The sequence below is a fragment of the Mesoplodon densirostris genome, chromosome 17, assembly GCF_025265405.1.
Source record: "Mesoplodon densirostris isolate mMesDen1 chromosome 17, mMesDen1 primary haplotype, whole genome shotgun sequence".
Lineage (NCBI taxonomy): Eukaryota > Metazoa > Chordata > Mammalia > Artiodactyla > Ziphiidae > Mesoplodon > Mesoplodon densirostris.
Genome location: NC_082677.1, coordinates 6,157,951 through 6,176,801, shown reverse-complemented (window position 1 = coordinate 6,176,801; position 18,851 = coordinate 6,157,951). Strand labels below are relative to the sequence as shown.

Below are 18,851 nucleotides of genomic sequence, written 5' to 3'. Positions count from 1 at the left end.
TGCTTACAATTTGCTACATTTCTGACATCATCAAGACCACTCAGAGCTCTCCACAACCACTACTGTGCTTGTGTTTTAAAATTGTTCCAATCAAGTCTTCAATATATATTACATTAACTTAATAGCCTACATTTTAAAATTTGGCAGGATTCAACCTGCCTTTTGATAACAATTACCAAAGAGGTATGTTGAACTCTAAAATAAAATTTATTTTAATACGCAGAATTCATAAGAAAACTGAATATAAGTTGAGAAAAACTGTCTCAACTTATCTGATTGAACTTCTCTGGTTATTTATAGAATAAAGTATTCCTCATCCAGTCTTTAAAAAACTTCTATTCTGACACTTTATCCCTATCAAAAAATATTATAGTTCTTTCAGGGTGCACTGGCTGACACAAAAACGTCATGCTTTCAGCAACACTGGGTATAGTTATTTTCATGAAAACAAATTACATCCTGATATGTTGTATACAGGTTAACATTTTTTTACATAATGTATTACATAATGCCATGAGAGATGTTTTCCAGAAAAAGGAACATAAAACATATATAAATCTACTAAAAAGGCAGTACAGAAAAGAACTATCTTTTTAACTCTTTAGATGTGAAGGATCTAATAATGAACTGTTTTTATATACAATCTTAGGTTTCACTAGTACAGAGTTTATGTCCACCTAAAGGGAGGTAACCGTCTGCTGTTGTACTTTGAGTACTTAAATAGCATCCTGATTTTCATACCCAGGCCTGATGACAGTAAAACTTCATAGGTTTATGCATGACTGTGGAGTCAGAAAACACTGTATACAAAAACACAGAAATTATCTAAGAAGTAAGGAAGTGCTTAGGTTTATTTATTTTTCAGCAGACAGAATCACATTACAACCTGTAAGACTTTGGAACTTCCCTGCCAGTCCAGTGGTTAAGACTCCGTGCTTCCACTGCAGGGGTCACGGGTTCGATCCCTGGTCGGGGAACTAAGATCCCGCATGCTGCGTGGCACGGCCAAAAAAACCAAAAAGATCTGTAAGGCTTTAAGAGTCTTAGGAAAGAGTATTCATTTATAGCAAAGAAACTGTGTAAGAATATGCTTTGTGGGGTAGCATGTACTTATTGCACATCTGGTTCTTCTAAGCCACTTTAAAGCCATGATGCACATAATGGTACTCACAGAGTCAACGCAGGAGTGGAAACAACAGGAATTCTTCCCAAAGTTTAAGTCACACGTTTACTTGTCTATAGGAGACCTAAGTGTTTTCCTACCTAAGGCCTGAAAAAAATACAGTGTATGCAGTTCACGTATCAAACCAGATCTTAGGATTCAGAATGAGGGACCTCACCTGGTTCTGGGAATGTGAATGCTAAATTACGGGCTGCAGCATCGAGGGCTGTTCCTACCTCCTGTTCTCATTGCCAGCGTGATGCTGCTCAGAGCCTCGAGTGACCTTGTAAAATAAAGATCTAAGAATAACCAAGGTAAGAGTGACAGAGAATCCCAATGTGCTGAATATGTGATGCCAGGCACAAAATTAAACACAAATTACAAACAAAATACAACCATATACAGAAACATTTTAAAAGTATTCTTAAATAACAAAAAAACCCAAACAACCATCACAGTCTGAAACTAAAAGAGCAAACACAAAAGAGAAAGTTTTCTCATTAGCTACAACAAACATCATCCGACATCAACAATCTCTGATGAATATGTAAAAGCAACTTCACCCATAAAGATTTAATTGATATGGAAACTGCCATAAACAATTACAAAATGAAACAAAATATATAGAACTAATGTTTTCAGAAACTGTACAACTACCAGCACAGGAATGTGATCCTTTGGAGAAGGAAAACGAATGAGGTGAGCCTTATCACTGCCAACCTCACTGCCTGGAGGCACCCTCCATGCCAGAGCCCAGGAGGGAGGAACTCAAAGAGAGTCTGTCCATCACAGTGAGTTGAAGACACAGAGATCAAAGTCTGGAGAGTCAGAGGCAGTGAGAATGTGCGGGGCAAAGGGAAGGGAGATATGCAGACAAACTGTCCCCTTAGAGCGCACTCTCAACCCGGCACTCAGAGAGGTCCTGTTTACACAAAACCCAGATCACACTGCCCTACTTCCAAAGCCTCCAATGGTCTCCTCACTCAGACTAACAGTCACATCCTTACGACCTTCTTAGGCCTTCTGCAAGTTCCCTCAGTGCCGGCCACGCCTCTACTCTCCTCCCCAACCACTCTCCCCACTACTTCCTCTGCTCCAGCCTCCCTGGCCTTCCTGCCACCCCAGGGCCTTTGCACTGGCTCTTCCCTCCCTCCCATCCTTTGGGGACTGGTTTAAAGGTTATCGCTCAGGGAGGCCTTTTCCAGCCATCCTATTTAAAATTGGAATCTCCCTCCTTCTTGTCCCAAACATTCCCCCTTCTCTAATGTTTCATTTTCTTCAATACTAGTGATTTCTCTCAATAGACCATGTGCTTTATTTATTCACTAAAAAAAAAAAAAAAAAGTTTGTTACCCCCATCTTAAAATTCTAAAACAGTGGCAAGGATTTTTGCCTGTTGTCACTGCTTTATGCCCACACCTAGAACAATGCTGACATGTAACAGTCCCACAGTACTAATTGTTGAATGAGTGACTGAACACATAATTGACCTGTAGCAGCTATGTAACAGCAGGTAGATCCATCATAATATACATATACTGTGGGAACCATTAAAAAATAATTTGATTTTTTATAGAAGGGCTTACCAAGAAAACAACTAACCATTAAGACCATCAGTTATCACCTGAGTAAATGACAAGTCACAAAATGGCAAACAGGTAAAAAAAAAGTTCCCTTCCACTAATAATAAAAGAAGTGCAATAATAATAATAGTAGGAGGAGTAATAATAATGGTAATACTCGGGCTTCCCTGGTGGCGCAGTGGTTGAGAGTCCGCCTGCCGATGCAGGGGACGCGGGTTCGTGCCCTGATCTGGGCGGATCCCACATGCCGCGGAGTGGCTGGGCCCGTGAGCCATGGCCGCTGGGCCTGCGCGTCCGGAGCCTGTGCTCCGCAACGGGAGAGGCCACAACAGTGAGAGGCCCACATAATGCAAAAAAAAAAAACCAAAAATAATAATAATAATAATAATAATAATGGTAATACTCAATACTGGCAAGGATGTGGCAAAGAAAAGGACTTTCAAGAAACTCTAGTGTGAAAATAATTACTACGCATTTTCTAGAAAATAAGTCAGTCTTAAAAAATGTTTGGATATGTATTTATCCAATAATTAAACTTCAAATAATCTATTCTGAGAAAACAATATGAAAGAAGACAAATAAGTACAAAGATTCAAATTGTAACATTACTGAAGACAGTGTAGAATAAGCAGAACCCAACTTCCGTGAGTAACTTCTGGTATTACTCCCCATGCATTCTTCCCACTTCCTCAGACAGGCTGCCCCTAAAGCACCTCTGTCCCACACATACAGCACTCTTCTGGCTGCAATTTCTCAAAACACTGTGCTTCTTGCTTTCCTAACACTTATCACAATTTCCAATTATGCATTTATCTTTTTATTGTCTATTTCATCCATTAGACTAAAATGGTCGGCACCATTTTTCCAACAGCAATTGCTCACGTTGTGTTTCTGGTGTCACATTTTGGTAATTCTCACTATATTTCAAACTTTTAAGTTATTATTATGCTTGTTATACCAATCTGTGATCAGTCATCTCTAATGTTACTACCACGACTTGCTGAAGGCTCAGACGATGGTTAGGATTTTTCATAAATAAAGTATTTTTTAATTAAGGTAGATACATTGTTTTTGTAGACATAATGCTATGGCAAACTTAACAGACTCCAGTATAGCGTGAACATAACTTTTACATGCGCTGGGAAACCAAAAACTCGTATGACTCTCTTTATTGCAATATTTGCTCCATTGCAGTGGTCTGGAACCGGAACTGCAGGCACACCCAAGGTGTGCCTGTATCTGTTTTTGTAAAATAAGTTGTGTTGAAACACAGCTGCACCCACGCATTCACGGACTGTCTATGGCTACTTTCATGCTACGTAATTACAATACAGACCGTTATGGCCCAGAAGGCATAAAATATTTACTATCTGGCCCTTTCCGAACCCTAGTCTATAGGATGTATCAGAGAAACTAGATGTACAGGAGAAACTACAAGAAATGAGGTGGTGGTCACAAGGGCCATCGTTTTAAGGGTGACATGGAGAATGACAGTTGCAGATAGATGAGTCTTGACAAATGTCTGTATCTATAATCAGATGGAAGAACAGAAAAAAGGCTCTTTTAAAGAAGGAGAGGCGGACTTCCGGGTAAGATGGCGGAAGAGTAAGACGCGGAGATCACCTTCCTCCCCACGGATACACCAGAAATACAGCTACACGTGGAACAACTCCTACAGAACACCTACTGAACGCTGGCAGAAGACCCCAGACCTCCCAAAAGGCAAGAAACTGCCCACATACCTGGGTAGGGCAAAGCGGAGAGATCCCCACACAGAGGATCGGTGCCGAGCGGCACTCACCAGCCCGAGAGGCTTGTCTGCTCGCCCGCCGGGGCGCGCAGCGCTGGAAGCTGAGGCTCGGGCTTCGGTCAGAGCGCAGGGAGAGGACTGGGGCTGGCGGCGAGAACTCAGCCTGAAGGGGGCTAATGTGCCACAGCTAGCCGGGAGGGAGTCCGGGAAAACTCTGGAGCTGCCGAAGAGGCAAGAGACTTTTTCTTCCCTCTTGGTTTCCTGGTGCGCGAGGAGAGGGGATTAAGAGCGCTGCTTAAAGGGGCTCCACAGACGGGTGCGAGTCGCGACTGAAAGCGCGGAGCCCAGTGACGGGCGTGGGACGCTGGGGCTGCTGCTGCCGCCGCCAAGAAGCCTGCATGCGAGCGCAGGTCACTGTCCACACCGCCCTTCCGGGAGCCTGTGCAGCCTGCCACTGCCGGGGTCCCGGGATCCAGGGGCGGCTTCCCTGGGAGAACGCACGGCGCGCCTCGGGCTGGTGCAACGTCACGCCGACCTCTGCCGCTGCAGGCTCGCCCCGCACTCCGTGCCCCTCCCTCCCGCCCGGCCTGAGTGAGCCAGAGTCCCCGAAGAGGCTGCTCCTTTAACCCTGTCCTGTCTGAGCGAAGAACAGACGCCCTCCGGCGACCTACATGCAGAGGCGGGGCCAAATCCAAAGCTGAGACCCAGGAGCTGTGAGAACAAAGAAGAGAAAGGGAAACCTCTCCCAGCAGCCTCAGAAGCAGCGGATTAAAGCTCCACAATCAACTTGATGTACCCTGCATCTGTGGAATACATGAATAGACAACACATCATCCCAAATTGAGGAGCCAGGAGTCAGTGCTGTGCCTCTGAGGTGGGAGAGCCAACTTCAGGACACTGGTCCACAAGAGACCTCCCAGCTCCACATAGTATCAAACGGCAAAAATCTTCCAGAGATCTCCATCTCAACACCAGCACCCAGCTTCACTCAACGACCAGCAAGTTACAGTGCTGGACACCCTAATCCAAACAACTAGCAAGACAGGAACACAACGCCACGCATTAGCAGAGAGGTGGCCTAAAATCATAAAAACTCCGCAGACACCCCAAAACACACCACCAGACGTGGACCTGCCCACCAGAAAGACAAGATCCAGCCTCATCCACCAGAACACAGGCACTAGTCCCCTCCACCAGGAAGCCTACACAACCCACTGAACCAACCTTAGCCACTGGGGACAGACACCAAAAACAACGGGAACTACGAACCTGCAGCCTGCAAAAAGGAGACCCCAAACACAGTAACATAAGCAAAATGAGAAGACAGAAAAACACACAGCAGGAGAAGGAGCAAGATAAAAACCCACCAGATCTAACAAATGAAGAGGTAATAGGCAGTCTACCTGAAAAAGAATTCAGAATAATGATGGTAAAGATGATCCAAGATTCTATTTCCAAGATCCAAAATCTTGGAAATAGAATAGACAAAATGCAAGAAACAGTTAACAAGGACCTAGAAGAACTAAAGATGAATCAGGCATCGATTAAAAACACAATACATGAAATAAAAAATACTCTAGATGGGATCAATAGCAGAATAACTGAGGCAGAAGAACGGATAAGTGAGGTGGAAGATAAAATAGTGGAAATAACTGCTGCAGAGCAAAATAAAGAAAAAAGAATGAAAAGAACAGAGGACAGTCTCAGAGACCTCTGGGACAACATTAAACGCACCAACATTCGAATTATAGGGGTTCCAGAAGAAGAAGAGAAAAAGAAAGGGACTGAGAAAATATTAGAAGAGATTATAGTTGAAAACTTCCCTAATATGGGAAAGGAAATAGTTAATCAAGTCCAGGAGGCACAGAGAGTCCCATACAGAATAAATCCAAGGAGAAATACGCCAAGACACATATTAATCAAACTGTCAAAAATTAAACACAAAGAAATCATATTAAAAGCAGCAAGGCAAAAACAACAAATAACACACAAGGGAATCCACATCAGGATAACAGCTGATCTCTCAGCAGAAACTCTACAAGCCAGAAGGGAGTGGCAGGACATAATTAAAGTGATGAAGGAGAAAAACCTGCAACCAAGATTTCTCTACCCAGCAAGGATCTCATTCAGATTTGATGGAGAAATTAAAACCTTTACAGACAAGCAAAAGCTGAGAGAGTTCAGCACCACCAAACCAGCTTTACAACAAATGCTAAAGGAACTTCTCTAGGCAAGAAACACAACAGAAGGAAAAGACCTACAATAATGAACCCAAAACAATTAAGAAAATGGGAATAGGAACATACATATCAATAATTTCCTTAAATGTAAATGGACTAAATGCTCCCACCAAAAGATACAGATTGGCTGAATGGATACAAAAACAAGACCCATATATATGCTGTCTACAAGAGACCCACTTCAGACCTAGAGACACATACAGACTGAAAGTAAGGGGATGGAAAAAGATATTCCATGCAACTGGAAACCAAAAGAAAGCTGGAGTAGCAATTCTCGTATCAGACAAAATAGACTTTAAAATAAAGACTACTAGAAGAGACAAAGAAGGACACTACATAATGATCAAGGGATCGATCCAAGAAGAAGATATAACAATTGTAAATATTTATGCACCCAACATAGGAGCACCTCAATACATAAGGCAAATACTAACAGCCATAAAAGGAGAAAATGACAGTAACACAATCATAGTAGGGGACTTTAACACCCCACTTTCACCAATGGACAGATCATCCAAAATGAAAATAAATAAGGAAACACAAGCTTTAAATGATACATTAAACAAGATGGACTTAATTGATATTTATAGGACACTCCATCCAAAAACAACAGAATACACATTTTTCTCAAGTGCTCATGGAACATTCTCCAGGATAGATCATATCTTGGGTCACAAATCAAGCCTTGGTAAATTTAAGAAAATTGAAATTGTATCAAGTATCTTTTCCGACCACAATGCTATGAGACTAGATATCAATTACAGGAAAAGAGCTGTAAAAAATACAAACACATGGAGGCTAAACAATACACTATTTAATAACGAAGTGATCACTGAAGAAATCAAAGAGGAAATTAAAAAATACCTAGAAACAAATGACAATGGAGACACGACGACCCAAAACCTATGGGATGCAGCAAAAGCAGTTCTAAGAGGGAAGTTTATAGCAATACAATCCCACCTTAAGGAACAGGAAACATCTCGAATAAACAACCTAACCTTGCACCTAAAGCAATTAGAGACAGAAGAACAAAAACATCCCAAAGTTAGCAGAAGGAAAGAAATCATAAAGATCAGATCAGAAATAAATGAAAAAGAAATGAAGGAAACGATAGCAAAGATCAATAAAACTAAAAGCTGGTTCTTTGAGAAGATAAACATAATTGATAAACCATTAGCCAGACTCATCAAGAAAAAAAGGGAGAAGACTCAAATCAATAGAATTAGAAATGAAAAAGGAGAAGTAACAACTGACACTGCAGAAATACAAAAGATCATGAGAGATTACTATAAGCAACTCTATGCCAATAAAATGGACAACCTGGAAGAAATGGACAAATTCTTAGAAATGCACAACCTGCCAAGACTGAATCAGGAAGAAATAGAAAATATGAATACACCAATCACAAGCACTGAAATTGAAACTGTGATAAAAAATCTTCCAACAAACAAAAGCCCAGGACCAGATGGCTTCACAGGCAAATTCTATCAAGCATTTAGAGAAGAGCTAACACCTATCCTTCTGAAACTCTTCCAAAATATAGCAGAGGGAGGAACACTCCCAAACTCATTCTACGAGGCCACCATCACCTTGATACCAAAACCAGACAAGGATGTCACAAAGAAAGAAAACTACAGGCCAATATCACTGATGAACATAGATGCAAAAATCCTCAACAAAATACTAGCAAACAGAATCCAACAGCACATTAAAAGGATCATACACCATGATCAAGTGGGGTTTATTCCGGGAATGCAAGGATTCTTCAATATACGCAAATCAATCAACGTGATACACCATATTAACAAATTGAAGGAGAAAAACCATATGATCATCTCAATAGATGCAGAGAAAGCTTTCAACAAAATTCAACACCCATTTATGATAAAAACCCTGCAGAAAGTAGGCATAGAGGGAACTTTCCTCAACATAATAAAGGCCATATATGACAAACCCACAGCAAACATCGTCCTCAATGGTGAAAAACTGAAACCATTTCCACTAAGATCAGGAACAAGACAAGGTTGCCCACTCTCACCACTCTTATTCAACATAGTTTTGGAAGTTTTAGCCACAGCAATCAGAGAAGAAAAGGAAATACAAGGAATCCAAATTGGAAAAGAAGAAGTAAAGCTGTCACTGTTTGCAGATGACATGATACTATACATAGAGAATCTAAAGATGCTACCAGAAAACTACTAGAGCTAATCAATGAATTTGGTAAAGTTGCAGGATACAAAATTAATGCACAGAAATCTCTGGCATTCCTATATACTAATGATGAAAAATCTGAAAGTGAAATCAAGGAAACACTCCCATTTACCATTGCAACAAAAAGAATAAAATATCTAGGAATAAACCTACCTAAGGAGACAAAAGACCTGTATGCAGAAAATTATAAGACACTGATGAAAGAAATTAAAGATGATACAAATAGATGGAGAGATGTATCATGTTCTTGGATTGGAAGAATCAACATTGTGAAAATGACTCTACTACCCAAAGCAATCTACAGATTCAATGCAATCCCTATCAAACTACCACTGGCATTTTTCACAGAACTAGAACAAAAAATTTCACAATTTGTATGGAAACACAAAAGACCCCGAAGAGCCAAAGCAATCTTGAGAACGAAAAATGGAGCTGGAGGAATCAGGCTCCCTGACTTCAGACTATACTACAAAGCTACAGTAATCAAGACAGTATGGTACTGGCACAAAAACAGAAAGATAGATCAATGGAACAGGATAGAAAGCCCAGAGTTAAACCCACGGACATATGGTCACCTTATCTTTGATAAAGGAGGCAGGAATGTACAGTGGAGAAAGGACAGTCTCTTCAATAAGTGGTGCTGGGAAAACTGGATAGGGACATGTAAAAGTATGAGATTAGATCACTCCCTAACACCATACACAAAAATAAGCTCAAAATGGATTAAAGACCTAAATGTAAGGCCAGACACTATCAAACTCTTAGAGGAAAACATAAGCAGAACACTCTATGACATAAATCACAGCAAGATCCTTTTTGACCCACCTCCTAGAGAAATGGAAATAAAGACAAAAATAAACACATGGGACCTAATGAAACTTAAAAGCTTTTGCACAGCAAAGGAAACCATAAACAAGACCAAAAGACAACCCTCAGAATGTGAGAAAATATTTGCAAATGAAGCAACTGACAAAGGATTAATCTCCAAAATTTATAAGCAGCTCATGCAGCTCAATAACAAAAAAACAAACAACCCAATCCAAAAATGGGCAGAAGACCTAAATAGACATTTCTCCACAGAAGATATACAGACTGCCAACAAACACATGAAAGGATGCTCAACATCTTTACTCATTAGAGAAATGCACATCAAAACTACAATGAGATATCATCTCACACCAGTCAGAATGGCCATCATCGAAAAATCTAGAAACAATAAATGCTGGAGAGGGTGTGGAAAAAAGGGAACACTCTTGCACTGCTGGTGGGAATGTGAATTGGTACAGCCGCTATGGAGAACGGTATGGAGGTTCCTTAAAAAACTACAAATAGAACTACCATATGACCCAGCAATCCCACTACTGGGCATATACCCTGAGAAAACCATAATTCAAAAAGAGACATGTACCAAAATGTTCATAGCAGCCCTATTTACAATAGCCCGGAGATGGAAACAACCTAAGTGTCCATCATCAGATGAATGGATAAAGAAGATGTGGCACATATATACAATGGAATATTACTCCACCATAAAAAGAAATGAAATTGAGCTATTTGTAATGAGGTGGATAGACCTAGAGTCTGTCATACAGAGTGAAGTAAGTCAGAAAGAGAAAGACAAATACTGTATGCTAACACATATATATGGAATTTAAGGAAAAAAATGTCATGAAGAACATAGGGGTAAGACAGGAATAAAGACACAGACCTACTAGAGAATGGACTTGAGGATATGGGGAGGGGGAAGGGTAAGCTGTGACAAAGTGAAAGAGCACCATGGACATATATACACTACCAAACGTAAGGTAGATAGCTAGTGGGAAGCAGCCGCAGAGCACAGGGAGATCAGCTCGGTGCTTTGTGACCGCCTGGAGGGGTGGGATAGGGAGGGTGGGAGGGAGATGCAAAAGGGAGGGGATATGGAAACATATGTATATGTATAACTGACTAAATTTGTTATAAAGCAAAAAATTTAAAAAAAAATTGAAAAAAAAAAATAGAAGGAGAGGCATTCATACCTTAGACAGTTACCATCATTTTATGCGATTACTATTTAAAAGTACAGCAGGAAAAAGCAGTCCCTGTGGCATTGGTTTACCTGCAGGGTCAGAACTGTAGAGGCTGGCAGCTGCCGCTATGGTTCCTGGTGGGTGAATGGCACTCGCTGAAGACCTCTGGCTCGCGATCAGGATCCTGCTCTTGGCAGATGGTAAACGTGACATTGCACCCAATCCCAACTGGGGCTTAAGGAGCATGGCCGATCGATAGAAAGTTGGAGGAACTTCGTAGTGAGTATAGGGAGGAGAACAAAATTCTTCTTTTCCAGGGCGTTCTGTAACCTATGATAAATGACAAGAAGCTCAGTCAGAGAACCGCACATCACAGGATGAGTGCTGAGCCTGGTCCGGAGACCAAGGCTCCAACAGCGACCACCCTGGAACCGCTGAGCTGCTCCATCACCCATCTCTTACCTTCTCTGGGCCCAATGTCTTCATCTCTAAGTTGACAACAACTGGATGATCCCTTAGGTATATGCTGGTTTTAATACTCTATGAATCTACATTTTGCTGGGAGGAAAAAGAATTCCCTCCATCAGATTTTTAAATTTGATCACTACAAAATCATTGGCATTTGTGCAAGTAGTTAATCTGTAAACGAAAGATGTCAATGACGCAAGGAAAGAATTTAGCACATGTTCATGGAACTGTGACAGTCTCATTATTCCTAAGGAGAAAAGGCACAGTTTTCCTGGTGACCTAGTCTTACAGTAAGTTGATGAACCTTAACAATTTATGTTAAGTCTTTATTAGGCTACTTAGGAAATAAAATATGCATTGTTAATGAGGGGGAAAAGGTTATTTGGAAGAATAGAGAGGTTAATGGAAAGATGTGTTTTCAGGCTTCTACATTCTTTTTACATAATTAAAAATGAGAGACTGTGAATTACCTCTGATTGTCTTCCCTAGTAAGGTGTTGCCTCCAGGAATGTCTGAGCAAGTTTCACTAGAATGGAAGTTTTGGGGCAGAGTCTTGCTGACTGCTGAATTCATAGCACCTAGAACAATGTCTAGCACAGAGCTGAAATCAACAAACATCTATTAAATAAAGGAATCATGTTTCATTCTTTCCTGAATCTAACAACATAACAGCATGTTACTATCGCCTGTGATTAACAGTTTGGATTAGAATACAATTGATGGCTACCTTTTATATATGCAATTCTGTACTCACAAAGCCTGTTCATAGTATCAGTGTTTCTTCATGTTAAAAGTAAAAAAAAAAAAAAAAAAAAAGACAACAAAATAATCTTATTTCCTTTAAGTTAAAAAAAAAGTGCCAGAGGCTATGTATGAAAAGACATAGATGTTAACTAACTCTGCTCTAAATCATAATACATTTTACGTGTCAAACCTCTATCCAGGAATCACAGGCATTTAACAATATTCTTTAATAGGGGCTATAAAGCTTTGATCCAGGCTGCTGAAGAGATAAACCCTTAATTTAATACTCTTTTACTGTTGAAATAGATACGAAGTTAAATTGACGTTATTGAAACAAAAGATGAGGCCTTAAAAGTTTTATCATAATCACATTGTAAAATATGCATGATTGCTATAGTATGTAGATGGAATTCAGGCCCCAGCAAATTATATTCCTGTGAAAGAACATTCTACATCTGCTCTCTGATAAAATTTTTACCATTTTCTACTTACTTTCTTAATGTCAATCTTTGGTTTTTCGATTATACTCATATTTGCTCAATTTTTTTTATTTTAGTGTCTAAATGTTTGGTGTCATTGCTCATTGCTTTTATCAGGTGCTCCCATGAAGAAATTATTATCATTTCTAACCTACATCTGTCAGGTTTTTAGGATTGCAATGTCTTATCTCAGTAATTATTCTGTTCTTTCCAACTGTATAGGTTTCAGGGGTCAAAATCCATCATTCCATCATTTGAATATGACCTTAACAATTTCAGGAACCTCAATGCCTGCCATTTTGTTGGGTAATTTGTCTCTGGTAAGATAACAAATTTTTTGAAAAGGTGAAAAGTACTCCTTAGATGCCTAATCTATGCATTTTTAATAAAACAGGAGAGTCTACAAAAAGCTTCACACTCTTTTCTTTCATCTTTATTGACAGAACACAGCAGGTATCACCGTACCATCATAAACACAGAGAGATTAACCCCAAATGGGTTTTTTTCCTCTTTCTCTAATGAAGTAGTTTTACAGAAATAATTCTGAAACTAAAGAATCCTTGTGATTTCAAACAAACTCCTAAAATCCATCAAGGCACACACCACAAGCAACTAAGTTCTTACTGGACTGTCCCTCTTCCTATCTGCCCTGTCCTGTTCTCAGGGGACGGCAGGCTGGGGAGACAATGGGGCAAATGCAGAGGCTTCACTGAGAAGCTAGTGCAAGGAGAGGGCTTGTGACGGCTCATTTTGTCAACGTGATAGCCCACATCACCCAGATATGTGGTTAAAGATTATCCTAGATGTTTCTCTAGTGCTGTGTTTCAGATGAGATCAACATTTAATTCAGTAGACCCTGAATAAAGGAGATTACTCTTCATCATGTGGGTGGGCCTCATCCAATCAGCTGAAGGCCTTAATAGAAAAAGACCTCCCTTGAAGAGGGAAACCTCCCAGCAGATGGCTTTTGAATTGAAACTGCAGCCTCAACGCTCCCCTAGGCCTCCAGCCTGCCAGCCCACCCTGCATATTTTGGAGGTGCCAGTCTCCACAACTGCATGCACCAATTCCTTAAAGTCTCAACAGGCAGAAAGATACATACATACATACATACATATACACACCTGTATATACAATCTGTTTCTCTGGAGAGCTCTGACAGGCACAGTGTCCTACAGTGATGAGGCGGTACCAGGGAGGAGCAGCAGGGTTCAGCCCTAATCACACACCTGTATGCTGTAAGCACACAACCTCACTGGGTCCTCTCACTCTTGTTCCCTTCCCCCCACTTACACCAGCAATTAAAAGGATTCCAGGGCTTCCCTGGTGGCGCAGTGGTTGAGAATCCGCCTGTCAATGCAGGGGACACGGGTTCGAGCCCTGACCTGGGAAGATCCCACATGCCGCGGAGCAGCTAGGCCCGTGAGCCACAACTACTGAGCCTGCGCGTCTGGAGCCTGCGCGTCTCTCCGCAACAAGAGAGGCCGCGATAGTGAGAGGCCCGCGCACCGCGATGAAGAGGGGCCCCCGCTCGCTGCAACTAGAGAAAGCCCTTGCACAGAAACGAAGACCCAACACAGCCCAAACTAACTTAATTAATTAATTAATTTTTTTTAAAAAAAGGATTCCCCCAAGATGTCAATAGGAGGGAGTGTCCCAGAGGCCTCATGATAGCTGAGAGCAGAAAGCAGCCTAAACAAGTCAGCGTACATTATCCTCCTGGCATGACTAGACCCACGATGACCTTCAGAGCCACTTCCGGGGGCTGAACACAGGAGGGGGACTCTCTGGGTTACACCAAGTCACAGCTACAGGAGCAAAGGGCAAAGGCCAGCCCATTCTCCACTTGTGATTAGAGACTACCGCAGAAATGAGCCCAGCACAACCCCTGGCGCTTCTCTGCTCTACCCTGTAGCCTGAGGAAAGGACCTGGGCCTCGAATGCTCTGATTACAGCAGGAAGTGGTCCTCAGAGCCGTTGGTGCACAGTGGCACTGCTGTCCCCACACCAACGGGGTCTCCCCAAACCCCTCGGCACTACTAAAGCTGCACAAACACTCATACTATCCCACTTCCTGGAAACTTCGGGTGGCTTCTACAGGATTAAGAATAGAGAATATTTGGGGGGGATGTGCATCTAATAGTAGACATCACTGTGTATTTTATGGAGAGAGTGGAAGCAACAAAGAAAGGAAACATACATAAAAAAATTAAGAAGGGTCAAAGAGATAGAACAGTAACAGCATTTTTGCCTACATCTGCAAATAAAGTTTCTTTCACAGTTGTGTTTTGCAGAGAAAAATCTAGGGTATCTTTTTGTTTCGGGGGGGAGGGTACAAAATTACTTTATTTAACGAACTGTTACAAAAGAAAGACTCCAATGAAGTGATCATTGAACAGAGACCTAAAGAACGTGAAGGAGAAAGACATTCAGATATCTGGGAGAAAAATATTCTGAGCAGAGGGAAGTGCAAAGGCCCTGAGGTAGCAGAGGGAGAGAGGGAGCGAAGGAAGGCGAGGTGGTCAGGAAGCAAAGGAGCCAGATCGAGTGCATCCTAACAGCTGAGCATCCTATAGGCTCCAGCCCGTGTTCTGAGTGGCCTGAGCAGACGTGGAGGGTGTCAGGGAGAGAAATGATCTGATGCTGCTTTCCTCTTAATTGATCACTGGCTGCCATGAGACTGCATCCAGAGAAAACCTTCTTTCTGAGCTCTGGGAGCACAACTCGCCATAGCACCCCAGTACTGAGAGGGGCCACAGAGTGAGGAGACTGGGCAGGTCTGGGTGAGCATCTCAATGCTGTCCTTGTTTTGTTGCCTTGGATGAGTGACTCAGAGCTCTCCAAGTCTGCTTCCTCATCTGGACAATGAAAAGAACCACAATCCCGCCCTCCAGAGAATCACTGTAAGGAGTAGTGAAGACGGGCAAAGAGTAAGTGTGATGTTATGTGGGCCCAATGCATAGTAGACACTCAACTAAATGCTAGTTGTAATTATTGTTTTGACTTAAAACAGAGCCCATGCCTAACACATTATTTTGTACTCACTGTGCTCCTGACATGGACGAAAACAAGATTCTCCCATAAGGGAAATATATACTCCCCCTCAGAGGATGAAGTCGGACTAATTTGAACAATATATTTATTTTGGATTTTTTTCCATTGCCCTAGTTTATAGAAGAATTATGCTCACTTATTTAAACAAGGAAGCCAATTTAAATGCATACTTATCTAATTTTTACGTATTATGTCAGGTGGAATTTAAGTGACTCTCTTCAGACGTTAGCTCTATCTCATTCTGATCATCAAACTCTTCTAATTGAAAGTGTCCATTTGCCTATGACCTCCTCTAGCTAAAATCATCCATTTCTGTACAAGTGCATCCATCAGAATCTGCAATTTGCTAAGAGAGGAAATTCTGTTTTCACAATTCATCGAAAATACACAACAAACTTTAGGATGTTCAACTTATACACCGTATCACAGTGACATTCTCTTACCTCCTGTAAAAACTTTTCACTCATTTGACTGAAGGGGTGTCCCGGGGGCTTGATCCCAGACACCACCAGTCCGGAGCTGAACACCCGGGGCCTCTGCAGGTCTGGCTTGAACTTGTCGTACAGGCTGGCGGCCGGCTTCAGGTCTCCACCTGCCGCCTTCTCCTCTTTGGGGAGAGGCACATTACACGAGGGCGGGGCATAAGGTAGCCCCACGGGAACCAGAGACGCGTCCACCTGGCCAAGGGCCTGAGGGCTCCTCCGGATGTAGGTGATGATCTTGGGCCTCACATGCTTGGGCTTGGGCATAACAATGGGCCGGGGATCCGCCCTTTCTTCCGCCTTTTCAACCTGGGGACCCTCCGTTCCCTCCTGTGAGGCAGGTGTGTCCTCGGGACGGGTGAGGCCAGGCTTGGGGATCCCACCAGGGCAGGGGTTCTTGTCAGGCACTTTCAGGGAAGCGTGTGACAACCTGGAGCTGTTGGCAGAAGGCGGGGCAGCCGGGGGGACCCCTGTGTCCACATTCAAGGTGCCCAAGTCCGGAAAGCGGCTGCTGGGTTGCACGGGCTGGCGGGCCACATTCACAGTTGCCTCTGGGTGGAGGGGCGCTGGGACTCCGGGAAGAGAATCTGCTCTTGCCTGGGGGGTGCTTTCAGTCTTCACTGCAGTCTCTAGACGGTTCCTAGTCTCAGCAACAGATGTAGCGATCTCTGTGCTTTCCCCGGCTTCTGAGCTGCTGCTTGGAGGGTCGGGGGGCTCAGGGACCCCAGTTCCGCTCTCTCCAACAGAACGATCTGAATTAAAAACCGTAGCACCATCCCCATTCCCACCGCCCAGGACCCCTCTCTCCTCACTGGCACCTGAGGGCCTGCTGTCAGTCGAATCACCAGGAACAAAAGCGACGTGACCATCCCTGGGTGAAACGCTGCTGGATGGGGCTTCACCCGGTTTCCTAGCTGCACTTGGTGAACTTCTGCCCGTGGGCTGATGCTCAGCAGCTCCCGAGGAAGTGGGGCTCGGCTTGGGGGTGGTATGGAGAGACCCCCCCTCACCTCTCTTTTCCTGCTCGCCCCTGCCTCTTCCCATACCCGGCGGGTGGGGACCGCTGTGTGCAGCAGCCAAGACTTCTTGCTGTGCTTCCTCTGTACACGGCTCCCTTCTCCCTAGGGATGACACGCCATCCTCCTGAGGACATCCCAGCCCCTCTGCCTGGGTGGATGGGAACTCCTGCACGGCCCTGAGCTGGACAAGTTTCAGCTCCATCTTGGGCTCGGGCTTCCCCTGACCTGACTGTGCTTCTGGCTTCCTCAGGGCGTCTTTCGAGGCTGAAGAGGGGCTGGGAGCGCACTCTGGGTGGGCAGAAGGCTCTGTGCTCTGGGTGCTAACTTTGGGTACCTGTCCCCCATCCGGCTGGGTCTCTAAGGGGGTGGTCTCCTTGATTACTGAGGTAGATGGTTTAGGATGACGTGAGCTCCTTCCCTCTGAGGGACCATCAGCTGGAAGACAAGCCAGCCCCGGAGAAGGGGCTGCCCCCATCTTCTGCGGCCCCTCCCCACCACTGGGTACCGGACGGGGGGCTTCTGGGGACCCCAGCACTGCAGGCTGTGGAAGCGGCCAGGCCAGGCCCCCAGCCCACTCCTCGGTAAGCATGTCCACTGCTACAGCAGAGCTGCTGGCTCTCTCCAAAGAATGCCTCCTCAATTCCGCATTGTCAAGGGTCTTGGCCAACTTATCCTTGGGAACATGCCGGGGAATGTCAACCTCCCTCTGAGCCGAAACCTCTGGGCTGGCCTCACCTGTGACAGTCCTCCAACTTGGTTGACATTGTCCCTGAAGACCCCGAGGGGCCTGCAGGGGATCTGTGCCTCTCTCCAGCATGGGCTCTTCATTCCGTTCTCTCTGAGCCATCGGAGAAAATTTAAAATCCTTCAGGCTGGCAGGGCCAACCTGAGATGCCTTCGAAAAGCCCTGAAGGGGGTGAAACTCCTTCTGGACACGGGTGCTACTTTCTGGCCCCCTTGAATTTGCACTTCCAATTTCATCTGTCAGGGCACATGTCACAGGCTCATCGGGAGAGGAGCTGACCTCCAACGTGATGGGGTTGGCATTCGTGTCTCCCAGACTTAGGACGCTCTCATTATTGTTTTTCACTCCATTTCTGTTGTCCCGTAACTCAGGGTAACATGATTTCTTAGGAGCCACTGGGACACTCATTTTCCAGCCTTCAGTGGGGGCTGCCTGCCATGCAGTCCTCCTTAATGGAAAGTGGCTTCCTTCAAGCTGCTACCTGGTGAACAGGGAATTCTCAAGCTGCTTGTTGCCCCCTGACAGCATCACTGGGCGATCCTGCCTTCATCATTTTCAGAGCAGTTTTAAAACTGGGCATTGTCTTGACACAGCAGGATGACTTATCTGTTAGGTTCCAGCTGAACGAGAGCCAATTAGCCCACGAGACCTAGAGAGAAATAAAAAGAAAAGCGCGCTAGATTGACAGATATAGAGTCTCGGGAGAAAAAAGAAGCATGGTAAACACAGATTTATTCCTCACTTTCCTACTACTACTTCATTCACTCAATCCAGGAACTATTTCTCAAAAGCCTTTTAGACAGGGGCTCCTGCTGGCCAAATATGGGAAACTGTAACATCAAAACGATTAATGTAGGGCTTCCCTGGTGGCGCAGTGGTTGGGAGTCTTCCTGCCGATGCAGGGG

General features: G+C 43.7%; 1 protein-coding gene across 3 annotated transcripts in view; it reads right to left on the bottom strand.

Moving 5' to 3' along the window:
- Positions 1-18,372, bottom strand: part of MTUS2 (microtubule associated scaffold protein 2) — a 323,316-nt gene extending 304,944 nt beyond the window's left edge. For 2 of the 3 annotated variants that reach the window (XM_060080134.1, XM_060080135.1), the window contains exons 1-2: positions 16,144-18,354; positions 11,045-11,285 (exon numbers count right to left, since the gene is read on the bottom strand). In XM_060080134.1, the coding sequence (XP_059936117.1) occupies positions 11,045-11,285; positions 16,144-18,354 (2,452 nt within the window). Of the gene's footprint in view, positions 1-11,044; positions 11,286-16,143 lie in introns of all 3 variants that reach the window. The other variant, XM_060080136.1, reaches the window with a different exon arrangement.
- Between the last annotated feature and the right edge of the window lie 479 nt (positions 18,373-18,851).